The 22,250-nt window shown below is 58.7% G+C and overlaps 2 protein-coding genes across 2 annotated transcripts in view; one reads left to right on the plus strand and one right to left on the minus strand.

Moving 5' to 3' along the window:
• Window positions 1-7,161: 7,161 nt before the first annotated feature.
• ERFE (erythroferrone) lies at window positions 7,162-13,490 on the plus strand. Its single transcript, XM_036253372.1, has 8 exons — window positions 7,162-7,305; window positions 9,376-9,498; window positions 9,994-10,096; window positions 10,920-11,125; window positions 11,197-11,305; window positions 11,394-11,490; window positions 12,246-12,324; window positions 13,311-13,490. Exons 1-8 carry the CDS (start codon window positions 7,162-7,164, stop codon window positions 13,407-13,409), a joined length of 960 nt encoding a protein of 319 aa, XP_036109265.1. The 3' UTR covers window positions 13,410-13,490.
• Window positions 13,491-16,415: 2,925 nt separating this feature from the next.
• The window catches only part of LOC118625077 (ILK associated serine/threonine phosphatase), a 31,889-nt gene continuing 26,054 nt past the window's right edge, over window positions 16,416-22,250 (minus strand). Inside the window, 3 exon segments of the mRNA XM_036253373.1 lie at window positions 16,416-16,571; window positions 16,835-16,916; window positions 19,511-19,630. Of these exon segments, the coding sequence (XP_036109266.1) occupies window positions 16,431-16,571; window positions 16,835-16,916; window positions 19,511-19,630 (343 nt within the window). The 3' untranslated portion in view covers window positions 16,416-16,430.

Consider the following 22,250-nt stretch of genomic DNA (forward strand, 5'->3'; position numbering starts at 1 on the left):
GGCAGGTGCACAGACAGATGCGTCACCCAGCACCCCGAGCCCACACGCTGTCCTAGCAGCCGGGCAGCGAAACCCAGACAGGCGAGAGGGTCGCAGCAACCGGCCTGGTGAGGGCCGTGGGGCTCAACCCGGGAGCAGCACCCAGCACCCTGGAGATGTGTTCAGACTCTAAAGTTCCAAAAGAAAACTAAGATTTTCATGGGAAATCGTGTCTCCAACGCCGACAAGCCCCCAGCCCCAGCCCCATAAATACTCCTACATGTCCAATTCGTAGGGAGTCTTTACTTGCAGGTTCTTTTCTTTTTTAATGTTTTTATTGATGTTTTTAGAGAGAGAGGAAGGGAGAGAAAGAGAGAAACATCAACATGAGAGAGAAACATTGATCGGCTGCCTCCTGCACACCCCGCACTGGGGGTGGAGCCCACAACCCAGGCACGTGCCCTGACCGAGAACCAAACCGGGACCTCTCAGTCCGTGGGACGACACTCAGTCCACTGAGCCACACCGGCCAGCCTACTCAAAAGTTCCTACAAAAATGGGAATATTCACTAGAAGTGATATCAACTTAATATGGCCCAAATGGCGCTCTTTGGGCACCTAAACTGAGTTTTTGCAAACACAACAGAAAAAAAGCTCTAAAACTGAGTGAATGGGAGACTCACCTCATTGGCATTAAAGGAGGAGAACTCGCCCTGGCTGGTGCGGCTCAGCCGCTAGAGCATCGGCCCAAGGACCGAAGGGTTGTGGGTTTGATTCCCAGCCCTGGTTGAGGCACATGCTGGAGGCAACCAATCGACATGTCTCCCCCCTGCCCTCTCTCTAAGAATCAATGGGAAAAATATCCTCAGGTGAGGATTAACGACAAGGAAGGCAGGCAGGGAGGAGAGGAGACATCAAGGCTCATGTGGATCCACTGGTGTTGAATTACGCGGATGAGAGAAAGCCAAGCGGAGAAAGCCCCGGGGTTCGAGGAGGAGGAAAACGAGAGAAACACGCCTCTCGTACTGCCGAGCGGAGAGTCCACCGCCCACGCTCACAGCACACGGACATGGCATGTGGGGAACGAGACCGCAGTGAGAACGGAGGCTGTGCTCTGAGGGGTCCGGGAAAGGGGACGAGCCTGTCCTTTCAAAGGTCTGTGATCTTCGGCGTCGACGAGGAAGTTCAGAGGACGTCTCTGAGCCAGGAGAGATTCCGAGCTGCTCCAGGCCAACACCTGTCCCCGGCCTCCCTCTGCCCTTTCCTTCTGGGGCCCGACTTGCTCCCCTGTCCCCTCCGCCCTCTCTCCCCTCCACCTCCTCCGCCGCAGCCCCTACTGACTCAGGGACACCCAGACTAGAAAACCAGAGCAGGACAGACCAGGGAACAAACCCCGGAAACTCTGCAGCTCTAGGCTCAGGACGAGGAGAAGCAGGCAGAGCCCACTCGGTCTGCGCAGGGAGAGAATTAGGGAACCGGCTGCAAGGTTCCCCACCCTCACCAGAACCTGACGGGTTCACAGAGGACTCTGATGTACCTGTCAGAACATACGCTCCTGAACAAAGGTAATAAAACGTATCACCATAGGTGAAAACAAACAACTATATGATCCTGGCTATTCCGACCTGTTCCAGTCGATACACCTACTGGTTTCTGAGAGCAAAGCAGAAGTACTCACCGAGGCTCGCTGGGGCGCCCTTCGAGGGGTCTGCTTCATCGTAAAGTCAGCCTTGGCCGCTTTGGCTCAGCAGTTGGAGCACCAGCCCTGGGACCACAGAGTCGTGGGTTTGATTGCGGTCAAGGGCATGTACCTCAGGTGCGGTTCAGTGCCCGGACCTGGTTGGGGTCGTGCAGGAGGCAGCTGGTCGATGTGTCTCTCTCATGTTAATGTTTTTTCTCTCTCTCTCCATCTCTATCTGAAGATGTCTGACAGCGAATACTTACCTAAAAATCTATGTTGAACTTAAAAAACCCTTCGTTTAATGTCTTCACCTGTCGGCTGATAATATTGGCGGTAATATAGGTCTGCTTGTTCTCAGGGACTTTCTAAAACCTTGTACACATAGCCCAACTGTTCATAACCGCTGACAGTATAGAAGATAACTTTTGTATTATTGATAACGTTCTTCTTATGGTTTCACTTTGGAAAATTTACAACAAATGTTTTTGCCAAAGAAAGGACAGGAATGGGTAGAGAGGAGTTAAAAGGAAGTACTTTGTCCTAATATTTGCTTACTTCTCAATGAGTCAAAAGACAACCCTAAGGAAAGATGTAGTATCATGGAAAAGGAGCTTGAGCAAGAGAATGCCTCAAAGTGTCTCACAAAGGGGCCATATACTAACCCTAACACTACCCTAACCCTAACCCTACCCTAACCCTACCCTAACCCTAACCCTACCCAAATCCTAACCCTAACCCTAAGGCTAACCCTAAACCTAACACTAAACCCTAACCATAACCCTAACCCTAACCCTACCCTAACCCTAACCTCACCCTAAACCTACCCAACCCTAACCCTAACCCTAACCCTACCCTAATCCTACCCCTACACTAAACTTACCCTAACCATAGCCTAACCCTACCACTACCCTAACCCTAACCCTACCCTAACCCTACACTAACCCTAACCCTAAGCCTAACCACACACTAACCCTAACCCTAACCCTACACTAACCCTAACACTAACACTGCCCTAAACCTAACCCTACCCTAACCCTAACCCGAACCTAACCCTACCCTAACCCTAACGCAAACCCTACCCTAATCCTACCCCTACCCTAAACTTAACCTAACCATACCCTAACCCTACCAATACCCTAACCCTAACCCTACCCTAACCCTAACCTAACCCTACACTAACCCTAACACTAACCCTAACCCCACACTAACCCTAACCCTAACCAAACCTTAACCCTACCACTACCCTAACCCCAACCCTAACCTAACCCTACCCCTACCCTACCCCTACCCTAAACTTAACCTAACCCTATCCTATCCCTACGCCTACCCTAAACTTAACCTAACCCTACCACTGCCCTAACCCTAACCCTACACTAACCCTAACCTAACCCTACACTAACCCTAACCCTAACCCTAACCCAACCCTAACCCTAACCCTAACCCTCACCCTACCCTAACCCTAACCAGCTCAGGGGGGCCTGTGTGGTGCCCCCTGCAGACTCAGAGACAGAGAGAACCACGCAGGACGGTCTGAAATGAAAACGTCCTCAGTAGAAGCACGTCATGGCAGTATGTTCTGTGACAAAGGTCAACATTTACCACCCTGCTCAGCAGGGCTCAGTTGGTTGAGTGCCGTCCAGTGCAAAGGCCTGGGTTGTGGACTTGATCCCCAGTGGGGACACGCAGGAGGCAGCTGATCAGTGTTTCTCTCTCCCCCTCTCCCTTCCTTTCTCTCTAAAAACAATAAAAACATATTTTTAAAAAGTGAATCCTTGCCTTAACTGAGCCTGTCTGTTGTCCTTTTGCACCTACGATAACATACCTTGCAAATGTCAGAGTGATTGCCTTTTCCAGAGCCGCCAGGGCACAACGCCCAGCAGAGAAGAGCCCCCAGGACCTCTCGCGTTATCTTGCTCTCCCTCACACCATCTCTGAGTGCTGTGCGAGTCCATCATCGGCTCTCCTGGGCCCACCGATGGAGGGAACTGTGTCTATCAGTTTACTTTGTATCCAGTCTCAGAAGTTGCCTGGCTTTGCTTCCTCCTGCCCCCCAGTCGACCACCGATGGACTTCGTGTAACCCCTTACACTTCCTCCTTCTATTCTAATGTATAAAACAAGGTACAAAACTGCCACTATCCAGAGCCTTTTCTCAGTCCGTCGAGATTTTGCTTCCCGGCAACTGTCATCAGTTTGGCTCAAATATGGGTTTGGATGTTTCTTACGTCGACAACCACTAGAACCCACTAACCCAACAAGGACTATTAACTATACTAATTCGGATGGGAGCTGACATGGCTATAAAACCATGGCCCTCTATAACAGCAGGGAGATGCAGAAATTTACATATAAAACTCACTGGAAATTTTTATGGTATTTATTTATTTTTCATTTATCTTCAGATAGAGCAGAAGGGAGAGAGGGAGGAAGAGAGAGAGACACATCGAGTGGCTGCCACCCACATGACCCCAACCGGGGCCGGGGACAAACCGCAACTGAGGTACGTGCCCTTAGCGGGAACCGAACCTGGGACTCTCTGGTCCGCGGGCCGGCACTCTAACCGCTGAGCCAGACCGACCAGGGCCTTACTGGGGATTTTTAGATGGTAATTATAATGTACACCTCTGCAGTCTTGCAGCCTTGCCCCCGATCACACCTTAATTTGCAGTTCCCAGTTGCACACCTAGCAGGGATCTGATGACCAGTAAATGGCACTTCCCAGCCGGTGTGGCTCAGTGGTTGAGTGTTGACCCTGCACCAAGAGGTCACCGGTTCGATTCCCGGTCAGGGCACATGCCCGGGTTGTGGGCCCGATCCCCAGTGGGGGGCGGCCAATCGATGTTCTCCCTCATCGATGTTTAGTAGATGGGCCACATTAAAAGAATAACAACAGCAGCAATTACACCTGTCAGATGTGAACACCAAGGAGGTGTGTGCCCTCAGACTGTAAGCAACTTGTACTAGATGTGAAACGCAGGAAACTAAAATGACAGCAAAACTGAAACCAAGATCGCTGTCGGGTTAGAGCAGATTCCGACGGCTTTTCCTCAACGAAGACCCAGAAGACCCGCCTGCCTCCCATTTAGCTGCATTTCCCTCTTGAGAAAAATGCGGCCTTGACTTCCATCAAGTGCGTGGTCTTGCCCCAATGCCAAGGATCCATCCATCATTCAGCAAGATAGATGATCACACCAAGGCTTCCCAGGCATGACGCTTCCCAGCACCGACGATGGTCATCAGTGCAGACTTTGGACTGACGTGTGACCAAAGGAAGGACGCGTGGATGAAAAGGGTCTACCTGCTCAGCCCGACAAGCGCAGAGGAGACCTGCATGGCGGGCCCCATGAACTTGGAGGCCAAAGTAACCGGTGGGCTGAACGTTAAAATTCCTAAAGAAGGGCAGGTCATAGCCAGGGTCACGTCCCAGGCCTGCGGCATCTTCCTTCACAAAGGTCCCTCTTCACGTCAGCAGAGCCTGTTGTTGTCTTTTTGCATCTAAGATAACATACCTTTGAAATGCCAGAGTGATCACCTTTTCCAGGCCCCTCAGGGCACATGCACCGCAGGGATCTGGGACACCAGGCCTGTCACAGTGACCCTGCTCCCACACACATTTCACGCGCTGTACATGTTGACTGTTAGCTCTTCTGTACTCTCCAGTGTAAGAGAAGTGAGTGTCTCTATTTCACTCTTTATCTAACCCCAGAGTTTTCCCGAATGTATCTTCTCCTGCCCCTTTGATCTACCACCAATGGACCTCTCATAACACCCCTTTCGTCTCCTCTGATTCTAGGGTATAAAATAAGCTGTAAAACTGCCCTTCTCAGAAGCATTTTCTCAGTTTGTTGAGATTTTTTCTTTCTGGCAATTTTCATCAGTCTAGCTCAAGTAAACTCAGAAAAGTTCTCTACAGGCTTGGACATTTCTTACTTGGACAGTATGTATTAGAACAAAGGGCCCACGTTGGGGGTAGGGGCTGGATCTTCTCAGGGACCCACCTGGAGTTTCCGCTGTAGGGTCTGGTCCACTGTCCCAGCAGAGTGCTCGATGCTGACCCAGTGGGCAGCCTGGTCCCTGGTGGGGCTGCCCCGCACCCTGCTAAGTCACCATAGGGCTCAGCCCTCCACGCCCACGTCTTGTCTGCCCCCATCAGCACATGGCACCTGCCTTTGGCAATGGCTCTGCTCTGGGTGCCACCCTTCCAGGTCCCTGAGGGTACCCCGGAGTTGAGAAGAACCATGCAGCCCCGCCCTGGGTAGGTAGCTCAGTTGGTTGAACCATAGTCCTGAAATGCCAAGGTTGTGGGTTTGATCTCCTGTCGGGGCACATACAAGAAAGCAAGTAATGCCCGGCTGGTGTAGCTCTGGTTGAGCATCAACCCTGCACCAGGAGGTCACAGGTTCGATTCCCAGTCAGGACACATGCCCAGGTTGTGGGCCCAATCCCCAGTGGGGGGCATGCAGGAGGAGCCAATCTATGTCCTCTCTCATTGCTGTTTCTATCTCTCTCTCCCCCTCTTCCTTCCTCTGTCTCTCTCTAAAGTCAATAAAGAGGAAGAGCCCTGGCTGGTTTGCTTCAGCGGTTAGAGCACCGATCCAGAGAGACCCAGGTTCGGTTCCCACTAAGGGCAGGTACCTCAGTTGCAGTTTGTCCCCGGCCCTGGTTGGGGTCGTGTGGGTGGCAACCACTTGATGCGTCTCTCTCACATCAATGTTTCTCTCTCTCTCTCCCTCCTGCTCTATCTGAAGATAAATGCAAAAATGCCCTGGGGTAAGGAGAGAAAAGGAAGGGAGGGAGGGAGGGACAAACTAATAAACGCTTAAGTGGAGCAACAAATCGATGTTTCTCTCTCTTAAATCAATAAAAATAATAATAAACTAAAACGGGAAGAAAGAAAGAACCACCACCCCTGAGGTCAGGGTGCCCAGCCAAGTGGAGAAGGCAACTCCGGAAGGGAAAGTCCCCTCCTGGGAAGGGGACTGAGGGTCCTCCCTCCCAGCCCGACCTGCTCACCCTAGTGAGTGAGGCCGGGTCTCAGGGCTCTGGGGAGAAAGAAGGCCCCCCTCAGGGCTGGGAGGAGGTAGGTGCCCCGGTATCTCTCGGAGAAAAGGGAGTCAGCAGGGCTGAGGTCCAGGGTGGGAGAAGGGGTTCCCCAAGCAGACGTGCTGGACAGTGCGCAGGGAGGGACCTCGGGGCCGTCGGAGCAGAGCAGAGGGCGCACTGGCCACCCCAAGGGGGTGCTCTTGGTGCCCTCCGTGCGCCCGCGGGTCCCTCCCTGCACCCCTCCCTCCTCCGCACGCCCGCAGCGCGGACCCCTGCGCCCCGCACCCCGCGCCCTCCCCACTTCCGCTGCAGCGCGCGGCCCGGCCGGGAGGGGGCGCCCGGCGGCGCCGCGGGCGGGCGGCGCGGCGGGGGATTCAAGCGCGTTATAAGGCGCGGAGCGCGGAGCGGGGAGCGATTGATTCCCAGACGCGCCCGCAGCCGGGAGGGGCCGCCGCCTCCATGGCCTCCGCCGGAGCCCGCCTGCTGCTCGTCTGCGCCAGCCTGCTGGCCGCCGCCGCCGCCTCCACCGCCGGCCTCGGGTCCGGGGACCCCGCAGAGCCCGCGGGCCCCCTGGAGAGCTACGCGAGTCCCGCCAGCCTGCCGGTAAGACGCGACCTGCGGGCCCCGGGCCTCAGTTTCCCCACCCGGAGCGCCCTCGGGTCCGGGACACCCGAGGAGGGGCTGGCTCCGGGCTGGGAGCGCGGTGCCCTCCTTTCTGACGCGGGACAGGGGCGCTCAGTTGCCAGGCTCGGGGGACCAGGGGTCTGGAGCCGCCCCTCTGCACAAAGGCCTTGACCTTGGCTCTGGGTAGTTTTCTTTGGCAGTAAAGCAACAATCTACTAGGCCGGGGGGAAATGTCGTTTCGTTGGGGACAGAGGGAAGTTGGGAAACACGTAGAAAGGACTCGATTCTCCTGAAACTGGGAAGAAGTGTGAGCAAATGACCGACCCCATCCCGCACGCTGTTGGGGGGAATTCCCTGTGAAAAACAGAACTGCCTTCTGCGGTCCTGGAGGAAGGAAGTGGGGCCGGACCCCAGGGACGTGTGACTTCTGGGTGCGAAGGAGTCACCTCCAGCTCTGCCTGCTCCTTCCTCCCCAGGTGGGGCGGAGGGGAGCCAGGCTGGGGGGGAGGCGGGGTTGGGAGAGCCCTCGGAGCCCTGGACCTTCGGAGGGGAAGGTGGTTGGGGTCCCAGCATCACCAGGGGCTTGTGGGCCTTGCCAAGGGCGGAGCAGCTGTGTGGCCGCCGGCCTGTGCCCTGCTCTCAGCACCACAGGAGCCTCCAAGGCCCAGGACACTCCTGCCTGTGGGGGCAGCCGCCCTCCGGCTCCCTGGAGGGACCCCCTGGAGGGACCCCCTGACGTCCAGGTCTCCACACCTCGGCCATTTCCCACGACTGAAGGCAGACGCCTGCCAGTCAGCCACACCCCTGAGGGGCAGGGCCACCAGACGTGGGGGATACATTGCAAGGAAGCAGATGGGGAGCTGGGGTGCTTCCAAAGCAAGGTTCTGGCCTTGGGTCCTCTGGGGCTCCCCAGCTCCTTTCCAGGAGCCCCTGAGGCTGGAGACGTCCCTCAGCCAAGGGAGCTGATGCCCGGCAACTCCCCCACACCACCTCAGGCCCGTCTGCCAGGTCTGCAGACCAACATGGCTCCATCTGTCTCTGCTCCCCCACACCACATTGGGGTCCAAGTCCATGCCCAGGCCATCAGACCGGCTGGGAGGGCCCGCTCGGCACGCCCATGCTCCCCCAAGGGGAGCGCGAGGCTGTGAAGGGGGGTCACAGGTCCTTGTTTTTGGTGGGCAGCCAGCAGGTTGGCGCCTCGCAGGGCCCAGTACCCAGTGAGACGTGGGGAAGTCCAAGAGAGGACAGAGAGCCCTGGGCCCTCTGGGGCCCCTCCAACAGCAGCCCGCGCCCCCACCGCCGCCTGTGGCTCCTGAAGGAAGCCAGGTCCCTGCAGAGTAGCTGGGAACCAGCAAGCCTGTCTGGTGAAGGGGCCTGACCAGCTCCGAAACCCTGGGTCCCTCCATCGGCCACCGAGTCAGAGCCCGTGACCTCGTCTGTGCTCCTGGGCCAGCTTCCTCCCAGCTGGCAGCCCGGAGCCCAGACCATGCGAGGCTCCCTGCCCACGCGGGAACTTTCCCGAGCGCCATGACTGGTCAGAACGCAGCGTGCCGGGCATGGGTGTATCTGGAGCGGCCACTGTCCCTGCTCGGGTCAAGGGTCCCGGAGCCCTGAGGAAGAGGGGCAGTGCGGGCCACCCAGACCTCCTGAGCACCCTGGGCTGAGGGACTTCGGAGACGGGTGGGATGGGAGGCCGGCCGAGAGCGGGAGACCTGGTCATCAGTCGCCCCTTCCCGGGCACCTGTGGGTGTCAGTGGTCCGAGCCTCCCAGTGAGTCTCCGATGGAGGGAGCTGACAGAGGCCCGGTGGCCCAGCGGGGCTGGATTGCCCAGTACAGAGCTCTGAGCCTTTCTCCCTCGGGCCACACCGCCTCCTCTCCCACAAAGCTCCGGTTGAGGGGTGGCCCATTCTCAGGGTCTGTACTTCGAGGACACCACTGAAGGCCAGGCCTGCACTGTGACCTCCTGAAAAGCGTCCCGGCCGGTCTGCTCAGCGGACACCCAGTGTGGAGGGCAGGGGATGGGACCCAACCTGCTGGCTGCCTTCTAGGAGCCTGCCGCTGGCGGGGAGCCCACCCTGAGCCCCTGGGAAACCTGGATGGCCTTCCTCCGGCACAGCGACAAGGGCGTCAACGCCAAGAAGAAGCACAGAAGCAAAGGCAGGAAGTCGAAGGTGAGCCGGGGAGCCCCAACCAGCACGTGTATGCGTGAGGGGCCTGCACCGAGGGCTCTCCCGGAACCCCTAGCCCACCTGTCACCCCCTACACCCCTCGCCGGCCCCCACTGGCACACCCTGAGCACTTTGCCAAGCACAGACCCCCGCCCTTGGCCTTGGTCAGGCAGCACGTAAAGTGTCGAGCCGGAGGCTCAGGTGACCCTGGGGCCTGTTCCTACCGTACACCCTGCACCCCGGAATGCCAGGCAGCCCCCTCGGCTACCGGTTCTCTTCCCTCTACACCCTGGTGCAGGAGGCCTGGGCGGGCAGCTTTCAAAGCATGGCCCCTCACTGCCCTCTCAGCAGGGTCTGAGGCCCCAGGGGCTGACCTCGACCTCAGAGGTCAGAGGGCAAAGCGGGCGCCCCTGTGGCCTGCCTCTTCGGGGCAGGAGCCTGCAGAGCAGGTGACCGTGGTTTCCAGCCTGTCCATTCCGACGTCCATTTCCCTCCCAGCTCGGCCTGCTGGAGCCCTCAGAATCCCCAGTCCCCTCGAGCTCCCCCAGCCCCCTGCTCTCATCAGAGGAACTGATGAAGGAGTTCCGGCAGCTGTTGAAAGGTAGGGGATGCGCACCACGTGGGCACACCCCCGGGCATGAGGGGCCGGGGAGGGTCTCCTGGCGGAGCCAAGACGGGCTAGGCCTTGGCATGTCTGTGGCACCCACAGAGGCCCCTGTGCCCTGCCAGGCTCGGCGACAGAGCCGAGGGCGGGAGGGTGGTAAGGAGGGATCTCTGCAGAGGGGGGCGGACTTGACCACTGGAAGCTCAGTGGGTGCCTGGGGACCAACACCCCCCACCCGGAAGCCAGGTGAGTCCAGGGAAGGCCAGGAGACCTGAAGCCACACGCCTCCAGGGGGGATGGTCAGGGAAAGGGTCAGGGCTCCTTAGTTTTCAAAGTGCTCCTCTGATCCCCCCAGGGACACCAGGGAGATTTAAAGCTCACCCCAGTCAACACAGGACCCTGACTGTGGACCCCAACTTCTTCCCCTTGATTACCTCTGCCCCTTCCCCTGACAGATCGTCGCTGCTGGCACAGAGCCCCTGGGGAGGGCACCAGGAGGCTGCCGGGTGGGGTAGGGAGGACGGTGTTCAGGGCAGCACAGGGGAGCCCAGCCTGACACCCTCAGGTCACATCTCACCCTGCGGTCGTGTATTTACACCCAGCTGGCTTCCAGAAATGACCAGGAGTTGCTGATACGATGGTGTCCGCCAATACAATAAAGCCAGAAGCAGTGAAAACCACGGGGAAAGTGTGGGAAACAGGAGCAGCCTCGGGGTCAAAGTTTCTGCCTCCCACAGGCTCGGCCTCTGCGGGCTTGGGGAGCGGGACATGGAGGGTTTGGAGGGCAGGGTGGGCTCAGCCACCGCTTGCCTTGTGCCAGGTTTGGTGCCGCAGGACGAGCACGCGGAGCAAGGCCCGGCCCCAGAGGACGAGGAGGAGCCGGAGGCCAGCACGGTGGTGGTGGTGCGGCTGGCCGAGGTCCTGGCCTCGAGCGTGCGCACCGTGGAGGCCGCCTTCCAGTGCCGCCTGCGCCAGAACCTGTCGGTGGAGCGGCGCTCGCTGCAGGAGCTGGGCGGCTACTACCTGGTGAGCACAGGCCGGCCAAGCGGGGGCCTTGGCGCGGCCGGGCCCCGAGTGACCGTGCTTGTGCTCACCAGCCCGACGGCGAGGGCGCCTTCCACCGCGGCCTGGGCCTGAACCTGACCAGCGGCCAGTACACTGCGCCCGTGGCGGGCTTCTACGCGCTTGCCGCCACGCTGCACGTGGGTGAGGCCCGGCCCGGGGTGGGGGTGGGGGTGGGGACTGTCCGGCAGCCCGGCTCCGCCCACAGTGACCACCCCCTCCCTCCCCTAAGCCCTCCCGGATCACCGGCGGCTGGACCTCATGCGCCCCCGGTTCCGGGACCGCCTGCGCCTGCTCATCTGCGTCCAGTCCCAGTGCAATCTCAATGCGTGAGTGGGCGCGCGGGGCGTGGGCGCGCGGGGCGTGGGCCCGGGCCTGGCAGCCCCACCAGGCCCAGTCACGTCCTGCCGCGCTTGGAAAGGCCCTTTGCTCCCTCCCCACCACCACTGTGCCTGGGTGACCGGCTGCTCCCTTCCCTGGTGACACACACACGCCCGCGCTTCCCAGGCACACCTCAGCCTCTGGTCGCTTCTGCCAGGGACAGGCCTGGGTCACCTCCTCAGAGCCCTTTCCGGACTCTGCGCCCCCTCCCCACGCACTCCCCACCGCTCCTGTGAACTCCTTCACCGCACGTGACCCTTGCCCCCCTTCCCCTTCACCTGGTCCGGAGGGCAGGGCAGGAGCTGCTCCCTCTGTCGCTGCGCCCAGAGCAGATCAGACCCAGGCAGGTGCTGCACTCGCTGTAGAAGACATGCATGAAGCTCCAAACTTCTGACTCTGGTTCCGAAAGCCCTCCACACTGGCCTGAGCCGCCTGCTGGCTCGCCGCCACCCCCACCCGTGCTGCCTGGGCCTGCACTGCGTTCCCAGCACAGCTGCCCTCGGCTGGCCGGGCTCTGGCCCTGTGGGGACCGGCCTCCTTTGGGGACCCAGTTCAGATGCAGCCTCCACCAGAGGACCCAACTGAGACAGCTGTCCCTTTGGCTCTTTGCTGGGCCCTGCGGCAGTTGTGAGCACACCGCGGTGACGCTGGTGGGGTCTGAGGCGGGGGCTTCAGGCTGACGCTCTCTCTGCTCTGGCCACAGCTCCCTGGAAACGGTCATGGGTCTGCAGAGCAGCAGTGAGCTCTTCACCATCTCCGTGAACGGTGTCCTGTATCTGCAGGTGCAAGGGCCGGCTTGGGCATGGGGGGCACCGCCTGGTGTGGCTGTGGGGTGCAGGGAGGGGTGCAGGTGTGTGCTCAGCTCTGGCCACAGTACCCCGACTCCAGGCCTGGGAGAGGTTTGGGGCCGCACCACAGTTCTCAGACTAGTGCAGGCGGGGCGGGGCCATGTCCGGGTTTCCTTTCCCCAAACCTGCCTCCAGCAGGGCCCCGGTGCTCTGGTGGTGGAATAGGGGTCAGCTCCAGGGCCCAGTCTGACCCTCCTCGTGACCCGTGAGGCCCCACTGCAGGAAGCGGGCATGTAGTTGTTCCTACACGAAGCCCCAAGTGACACTCCCTTCCTGGCACTGGGGTTTGGGCAAGTGGTCAAGGAACTGAGGTGAAGGCGAGGTTCACTGAGAAAGGAAGACTGCGAGTGTGGGTGTGAACAGCTCCCGTTTAACAAGCACTGTGCCGGGCTCCACTCCGAGCCTTGCATAAATGACCCACTCCATGCCCCAGGGCTCGGAGGTGGGCACTGCGTTATTCCCGCTTCCAGGCAGGGGAACGGCCAGGGGTGAACTCGCCCCAGCTCACACAGCAGTCAGGCCTGGAGGCCAGATGGTCTGGTCGCGGGCACTGCACAGCTTGCTGGGAGAAGTCCAGTGCTCACCGTGCACCCGGGGTCCTAGGATGCAGGTTGGGTGGGTCCCGAGTGCAGTTCTGGGAATTCCCAGAAGACGGGAACTGCAGGTTTGTGTGGACCACACTGAACAGCCAGACCGGAGTACTGGTCAAACAGGTCAGGCCCAACCTGAGGGGCAGGCCACCCTCACACCCCAGGCCACAGCCTTGCAGGCTCCGCGGGCTGCTGCCCGTTGGCTCCTTGACCCCCGGCGGCCCTGCGCGGGGGGCAGTGAAGCTGGGGAGCAGGCACTAGCATGGCCAGGGTCCTAGGCTGGAGAGCATGTGGCTGGCAGTGCCCAGGCTGACGCTGTCCTCCCTGCAGACGAGGCAGTACGCTTCCGTCTTCCTGGACAACGCCAGCAGCTCCGCCGTCACCGTGTATGGCGGCTCCCAGTTCAGCGCTGTCCTCCTTGGCAACTGAGCGGAGCTGCCAGGCAGACCGAGCTGGGTCCCAGCGATCCCTCGGCAGTGCCGGAGTGGCAGAGGCCACATGCGGGAAGAAGCCCACTCACCTGCCCACAGCGACCACCTCCCCCCCACCCTCCCGTTCAGCCCCGAGATGGACACTGCAGGCGGCCTGGGGAAGTGACAGGCAACCCCGCTGTCCCAGGACCAAGAAAAACGTCAGGGCCCAGCTCTACCCTGGGTCAGCACACCCAGGAAGACTTGCTCTGTCCTGGTTGTGGGCTGGCCCCTCTTGGCCTGTGAGGCATCTTGTCCAAAGCCTCAGCTTCTTCACTGTGCCCAGCCCTGTGGTTCCCATCTCGCGAGGCATGAAGCGCGCTGGCACGGAGGGCAAGGCCAGCCAGTGTGGTGGCGTGTGGAGGGCCGGCTTTGGCAGCAGCCTTCCCACTGTGCCCATCTCCACCCGGGGCTCCCCAGGCCCTGCCTGCCCTTCCCCAGCCGTGCCTTTGGCCTGTCCATGGACTGCAGGGCCCTGCCTGGCCTGCACCGACCACAGCAGCCTTTCACTTCTAACGTGTACATGGTACCTGGCCACGCTCAGCTGCAGACATGGCCTGTCACAGAGGAGCTGCACCCTGCAGACCTGTTCACAGACAGGTCCTTTCCCAGCCCCCGAGGCTACCTCACCTCCAGGATCCACCAGCCAGATGAAGAGCTGGAACATCTTTGCAGGCCCCGCCCACTCACCAGACCAGGCCAAACAGAGGCTTCCCAGGAGCCAACAACTCCCAGTGCCCCCCCCCTTGCCATCCCCCAATACCCTGGCAGGGTCTGCAGGCTTTGGGGCTCTTCAAAGCATCCACCCCACTTAGGTGGAAAGGGAGCCCGTGCTGAGAAAGAGGTGGTCTGGAGAAGGCTGGGCACCAAGTCCCTGTGCTGCTCCCAGTGACGGGACCTGCCGCTGTCAGCCCACAGCACGTCCATCCAAGGAGCGGGGCTGACGCAGAGCAGGCAGTCCCTCCAGTGACCCCAGCCTCCATGCACACACACTGGGCTCACGGGGGACCTGGTACCACAGGATGTCCTGGGGCCAAGCTGGGTGCATCCAGACCTGGGGAAGAAGTGACAATGGCTGCTGCCACCTTAACCTCCCGCTGGCCTCAGGACTCCCCGGAGCCCAGAGCTTCTGCTCCCACAACCAAACTCGTCAGCCAGCACCCCACCCCGCCGCACACCCATGGACGCTGTGCCCTCTGGCAGGCTGGCACGATTCTCAGTAGGACCTACACCCGCCCTACTAGGAAGTGCCAGCTGGCCTGGTGTCCTGCGTCCCATGCGCTCTGATAAGGGCAGGTGTAGCCACAGATATTTTAGAAAAGTCCTTTTACCCCTGAAAAAGCCACAGATCTCTCTCATTTTCTGCACGTAAATATTATACAGCCATTTATTAAAGTATTTATTATAGTGTTGCCAGATGAAATATATTTAATAGCTGACTTTGTGAAGTGGTTCAAGTACTTAAGAATTGTTATGTGATTATGCAGTTACAAAAATACAGACTCTAAAATACAGCATCATAATAAGGAAGACCTCTTTGAGGTGAGGTGGGGGGCTGGGACCCCACGAGGTTGGGGAGGGCCCCGCCAGGGAAGGCCCAGTGGAGAGCCTGACTGCTCTGGACAGTGGCATGCTGGGAGTTAGGGGCCCGTGGCCACAGGCTGGCACCTAGTTTGCTACAGGAAGACGTTTACTGACTATGTTTCTTCCCCGTGTGAGATGCTGAGGTTCTTTCTTCCCGTGATGCCCAGTCCTCAGCAGCAATGGCACCTGGCACGGAACTCTGGGGAGGGTGTGCTCAGAAGGTCCCCGAGGCACTGGTGCAGCGACACTGATCCCACTCACGCCCACTGGGTGATAAGACCATGTGCATTGCTGGGTGGGGCAGTGAGCAGTGCCAGAGCTCCTGAAGGGCAAGTTTCTGAAATCTTACATCATCCTGAGGCCAGCACTTACCCACGACCCAGGAGCTGCTTCCCTAGAAACTAAGCACAGCCTGGGCAGTGGGGCTCAGTGGCTGAGGTCGACCCATGCACCAAGAGGTCACCAGTTCGATTCCTGGTCAGGGCCCGATCCCCAGCGGGGAGCATGCAGGAGGCGGTCAATCGATGTTCTCTCTCATCGATGGTTCTCTCCCTCTCCCCTCCTCTCTAAAATCAGTAAATAAAAAATATTAAAAACAAAAAATAATTACAGCCATCCTGACAACTTGTTTTATGTAGAAATGAGAGCTTGAAAAGAATTTCTGCTCCTCCCAGTAGGCTAACAATGCATTTCCCTTGAGCATCTCTAAGAGAAGCCCCCCGCCCCGCCCCTCGTTACTAGAAGACGGCCCCGCCCCGCCAGCCCACTGAAGGTCCACAGCGCCACCGTGCGTGTCTCAAGTCGGGTCCCAGTCGAGGCCCGGAAGCCCGCGCTCACAGGCCTGAGGCAGACTGCACCTGCTCTCGGGAGCCGGGAGCCGGCTGAACCCGTGCTGCGTGCAGAGAGCCTGTCGGGCACATTATATTCAATAAACACTCTAGACAGCCTCATCTGTCAGGCTCCCGTCCGGGCTAAGCCCGCACTGAGCACAACATGTCCTGCACCCACTCTGGCACGGGAGTCGGAAAGAAGCCCGAGGGCTCCACGGGCCTGGGGTCGGGTCCCACCTGTCTGAGCAGCCATCACCTTGGCCTCCTCACTGTGAGACGCCGCTTCTCAGCCGGGGTCATCGCAGGTGAGGCGCCTAAAGACGGCGAAGTGCACCGCGAGCAGCCGTGGCGCACTGTCACAAGCCGACCCTCGGGACACCGATGATGGTTTGAACAAGACCGAGCATACTCACAAGCAGCAAACACAACCTCTGAAGGCCACCAGTTTCTCAAGACGTAACGAGAGAAGACTAGAAAAAAGAGGACTTTTATTTACAAGCACGTGCGCCCGCAGGAGCACACGACACACCCGCGCACCGTGCCCCTGCGAGCCGCGGGGGCCGCCCTCACGGCTCTATCCGCACCAGCATCACCGTGACGTTGTCGGCCGAGCCCCGCTGCACCGCCTTGTTGGCCAGCCTGTTGCAGGCTGCTTCGTAGCGGGCGTCCACGGCGGGCTTCCCCTCCCGGCTCTGGATCTTCTCATCCTACCGGCAGGAAAGGGCACTGGTGAGCAGGGAACCCCGCATCCCGGCACTATCCCGAGACAGCACCACCACGAGGAAGAACTGCTCCCTAGTCTGCATCCGGGGAGGCAGGACAAACTGACGGCTGAGTTTCATGGGGAGAGCTGACAAGAACCGGAAAACCGCACCAGGGTACCCCCGACAATGGGGACACGGGGGAGGGCTGGGACATCAGTAAGGTGCAGCTGGACAACGGGCACTCACTCCCTTGGGCCATTCCTTACCTCAAGGCAGGACAAGATGAAGTTCACAGCTTCATCCGGGGTAAAGACCTTGAAGAGGCCGTCACAGGCCAGCAAAATGAACCTGTACCATGGGGAAGAAATATAAATGGGTTTTAACAGCAAACTTCATCAAATGGCAGTAATAGAGGTAAAGAAATACTTGTCCAGCCAGCTGGTGTGGCTCAGTGGATTGAGAGTCACCCCATGCACTAAAGGGTCACCGGTTCAATTCCTAGTCAGGGCACACGCCCAGGTTCAGACTTGATCCCCATTAGGGGCGTGCAGGAGGCAGCCGATCAATGATTCTCTCGTCAATGTTTCTGTCTCTCCCTCTCCCTTCATTTCTTAAAAAAAAATCATTAAAAACAAAACAAAAACACACTTGTCCAACTATGCAAAAAAATAACTTCTGTGAAACAAAGGTTGAAACTTAAAAATAGCCCAGCCGGTGTGGTTCAGTGGCTGAATGTCGACCCATGCACCAAGAGGTCGCCAGTTTGATTCCTGGTCAGGGCATATGCCCAGGTTGTGGGCCAAATCCCGGGGGGGGGGGGTCATGCAGGAGGTGGCCAACTGATGTTTTCATTGAAGTTTCTCTCTCTCCCTCTCCTCTCTCTCTAAAATCAATTAAAAAAACAAACAAACAAACTTAAAAACAATTGTAGGTAGTATAATATATCAAAACTGGGAGAAACCTTCTGTTCACCAATAATGAAAGTATGAATTAATTCAAACATTAAGTACTGCATTTTTTTTAGAAAAACTCAAAAGGAAAATCATTGAATAAGAACATCAGGTGTTACAGTAGTAACTAGACACAGAGCTTCCATCACTTGCTGCCTCGAACCATTTCCCAGAGACATAGACTCATGGTTGGGGCCTCGATGGGACACTCACCACCCACATGACCCACACGAAGGCCACGCTGAGTCCAAGGCCCCAGAGGACAGCTGCCCACTCTCACTGTCTGAAAACAGGATTGTAACACTCCCTTTCACTTATTTTTTACTTTTGTTATTTTTCTATCCTCACCCAAGGACATTTTTGCATTTATCTTCAGATAGAGCGGGAGGGAGAGACGGAGGAAAAGAGAGAGAGAAACATCGATGTGAGAGAGACACATCAACTGGTTGCCACCCGCACGACCCCAACTGGGGCTGGGAACAAACTGCAACCGAGGTACGTGCCCTTAGCGGGAACCGAACCCGGGCCTCTCTGGTCCGCGGGCCAACGCTCCAACCGCTGAGCAAAACCGGCCAGGGCAGATTCACTCCCTTTCAAAACCCCCGTCCTGCCTGACCCGTGTGGCTCAGTGGTTGAGCGTCAACCCTGCACCAAGAGGTTGCCGGTTCGATTCCCAGTCAGGACACATGACCAGGTTGTGGGCCCGATCCCTGGTGGGGGGCATGCAGGAGACGGCCCATCGATGTTCTCTCATCGGTGTTTCTGTCTGTCTCTCCCTCTCCCTTCTTCTCTCTCTAAAATCAATGGAGAAAAAAAATTTTAAAAACAAAAACCCCATCGCCTGGACTTCCCAAAGCAAATCCTTCTGAACAACGGCGGCTCCAATGTACAGATTTAGTTCTCTGAGCACTGAAGATTGTCCCATGGCTTCAGCCGCCTCTCAGCTCTCACTGTCAACCAGGCCTTGGCTCTCCTCTTCCGACTGGGCATCCACTGAACAAGTACTCACCACACACGGTCTGTCCCTGGGACAGGTGGGCAGAAGTCCCAGAGAGCTCCTGCCCTTCCAGTGAGGTGACTCCCACACACAGCCGGGGGCCTGGTCAGGGGGCATACAACCCTTTCCTGGGGCATTGCTCACAAAACCAGAGGAGGACCGAGTGGAAACACACCCCAGGACCTTAGTGTCGGCAAGAACCTGGCATGCTGAAGGCAGGCAGGCGCAGCAGGGAGGCCGAGCAGGAGGACAAGCGGGCCCCTCACCTGCAGCACAGGACCAGGGCTCAGCTGAGCTCCTGGAGCCCCCCAGGCGACAGCTCACCAATGGGCCTCTCACCTCCCCCATCAGTCTTGTGAACCCCTTGTTCTGGGCCCTTTGCCACTCTCCTCTGCACCATGGCCTCAGTCCAGCCCATTTAAGCAGGGCCACTGCACCAGTTCCCACCGAGCCCCCCTCCATCCTGCCCCAACCCTTAACCAGGGCTTCCTGCCACCAGGCCGCCAGGTAGCCTAGCATGGCAACACACCGCGGAACGGCGGTCTCTCTCTCAACCTCACTTGGTTCTGCCTAAAAACCCCCCACGACCCTCCACCTATCAGGAGCTAAAGTCCAAGCTCCTCAGCACCCATCACCTCTGTCACCAAAACACCCAGCCACTGTCCTCCCACACTATCCACCCAGCCACTGTCCTCCCACACTGTCCACCCAGCCACTGTCCACCATGCTCTCTCACCCTCCCACTCGAATGCCTGTCCTGTGTTTCCGCTGCCAGAAAGCCCCGTCCTCCCACAGGGACCCCTCTCCAGGGACAGGCTCCCAGAGCAGCCCCAGCCCTAGGACACCAGCGGTGGCCCTACTAGAGCAGAACCTGTTTTCATCTCTCCGCCCCTCCGGGGCCCAGCGCAGTGCCCAACACCCGGCTCCTTATCACAGAGCAGGGGAGGTGGGGACAGAGACCACGTGTGCACGTCCGCCCTGGCGGGCACTCTTACCTGTCATTGGGGGTCAGCTGGCAGCGTCTGATGTCTGGCACAGAAGTGACCCCGCAGCGCTTGTACTGCCCATCCCCAATGGATCGGGACACCTCCAGAACACCCAAGACACGCCCGTCCCTAAAACAGGGGAAAACGCTCAGACTCCATCTGCAGATCACGTTGTCACAGTGCTCACAGTCTGATCTTAAAGCAGAAGCATGGGACCGAGTCAGAGAGGTAGCCTGCAGAACACGTTGTTGACAAGTACTGCACCTCCTGACCGCCAACACACAGAAGACTGCTGAGCCTCCACTGCTCTGGGTCATTAACATTTCTCCGGCCACAGGCCTGGGCCAGGCTGCCCACTGGAGGGAATAGCCCCTCTGGCTGCACTGACGTGGCCACAATGGCCCAACCTGCTGATTTGCCCAGAGCTGGGAGTTGACTTGACTGGGCTGGGCAGGGGCCTGGCTGTTGTTCTGCTGTGTGTTGTCACAGCTCCTCAGGTGATGGAGCAGCCCCTAGGCTCAGAACAGGTGGAACAGAGGGCTACACTGCATTTCAATCTAATCAGATTTGGAAAATACTGAAAGTGACCCTTCCCAGATTCTACAGCATCTCTTCTTCCCAGCAGGCATGGGTTCGATTTAACATACGTACAATTAGTAACACTGACAGCATTACACTTCCACCCGTTCTGTTTCGGGGAAGGGACACGGAGATGGCGAGGTGTCCCACAAAGGGACTCCACGCTCGGAGACAGAGCTCTACCAGCAGGCATGGGTTCGATTTAGCATACGTACAATTAGTAACACTGCACAGCATTACACTTCCACCCGTTCTGTTTCGGGGAAGGGACACGGAGATGGTGAGCTGTCCCACAAAGGGACTCCATGCTCGGAGACAGAGTTCTATCAGCAGGCATGGGTTCGATTTAACATACGTACAATTAGTAACACTGACAGCATTACACTTTCACCCGTTCTATTTCGGGGAAGGGACACGAAGATGGTGAGCTGTCCCACAAAGGGACTCCATGCTCTGAGACAGAGCTCTACCAGCAGGCATGGGTTCGATTTAACATACGTACAATTAGTAACACTGCACAGCATTACACTTCCACCCGTTCTATTTCAGGGAAGGGACACGGAGATGGTGAGCTGTCCCACAAAGGGACTCCATGCTCGGAGACAGAGCTCTATCAGCAGGCACGGCAGTCCTTGTTCGGAGCCCCCAGAAGGGACACGGAGATGGTGAGCTGCCCCACAAGGGACTCCATGCTCGGAGACAGAGCTCTATCAGCAGGCACGGCAGTCCTTGTTCGGAGCCCCCAGAGCAGTTCTGGCGGCTTACTGCTGTGGGACCTGACTGCAGGCAGCTGCCACTGGGGGCCCTCAGACCCTCTTGGGTAAAGCCAGAGAAGCCACGCTGGACAAGGGGCAGGAGAGCGCTCAGCAAACCCCAGAGCTGGGCCTAGAGATGCTGGGCGGAGAGGCCGGAGCAGGAAGTGCTCGCCTGGGTCGGGTTGCTGTCGTGGAGTCAGAATTCAGCCCGACCGGGCCCTGCACTGTGCCCCCAGCCTCCCTTCCAGCGGGAACAGCCGGTGCTGGACGGTGCTGGCGCCCGAGAAGCTGAGCGGCCCTCTCCAGCACGATGAGCACCCACAGCAAGGGGCGAGGCGCACGGGAGCCGGGGGGAAGGTGGGGGAGGGTGGCTGGGGCTCCTCAGCCATAAGACGCCATTCAGGAAGCAGCTCCAAGCATGAGAAGCCAGCCAAGTGCTTCTGCAGTGACCGCGTGCCAGGTGCCTGGTGTGGACACCCCTCCGCCAAGTCACCAGCAACTTCGGGAAGAACACGACTTGGGGCAGGAAGCGTGGACATTCCACACGTGCGCCACACGCCAGAAGCTGCCCTTCTCATCTGTCCACACTGACTCAGCTCGGGAGAACGTCAGGGCGGACAGAATCACGAGCCCAGGGAAAGCCACTTGTACTTCAGGAAGTCAGGCGGCATGCTGGCCTGGCCTCCTGCCTGCACCCAGCGCACAGCCCACGTGGCCGAGAGTGCGCAAACGCCGTCAGCCCACGAAGGCAAACCAGAGCACCACCCGAGGCCACGCATCAGCGGGGCGCAAGGCCAGACCCCCTGCCTCCTGCTCAGGTCCGTTCAACAGGAATGTGCTCTCCTCCACCGCCCTGACTTCCCCCCACTCCCACGCTGAGAAGCCGGGGCCCTGAAGTCCCACGGAGCCTGGGACTGCCTCCCTGGCGCAGCTGCCACTTCTACTCTGGGCTGCCTGTCCCATCTCCTTCCCGCCTGCCCGCCCACCACCACTTCACGAGAACTGTTCTCCTGCTGCTGCAGAGGAGGGCTGGTATCCGTGATTTCTGCTGGGACTTTCTGTTCCAGTTCCTCCTTCACAATGAGAGGCACTGAGACGGCCCCGAGAGGCTAGGGCGAGCTGGTCAAGCCCTGGCCGCAGCTCCCCTAGCACGTCAGCAGCAGCAGGGCAGTCGGCCTCGACCCGTCTGCAAAACTTCATCCTCGCTGACCATCCAGACAGCAGAAGCCCAAGTCCAATGTCTTACTGTGATGGGGCCAAAGCGACGCCCGACGGTGGAGCCCACAGCTCCTCATTATCAGAGCCTGCACGTGGCCTGGCCCAGGCCTGCGCACTGCACATCTGCATCCGAGCGCTGCATGGCCGCCTTGCCCCATCTGCCCGCCACCTTCCTCGTGAGACCAAGTACAACTGTC

Source organism: Molossus molossus, unplaced genomic scaffold, assembly GCF_014108415.1.
Source record: "Molossus molossus isolate mMolMol1 unplaced genomic scaffold, mMolMol1.p scaffold_m16_p_11, whole genome shotgun sequence".
NCBI lineage: Eukaryota > Metazoa > Chordata > Mammalia > Chiroptera > Molossidae > Molossus > Molossus molossus.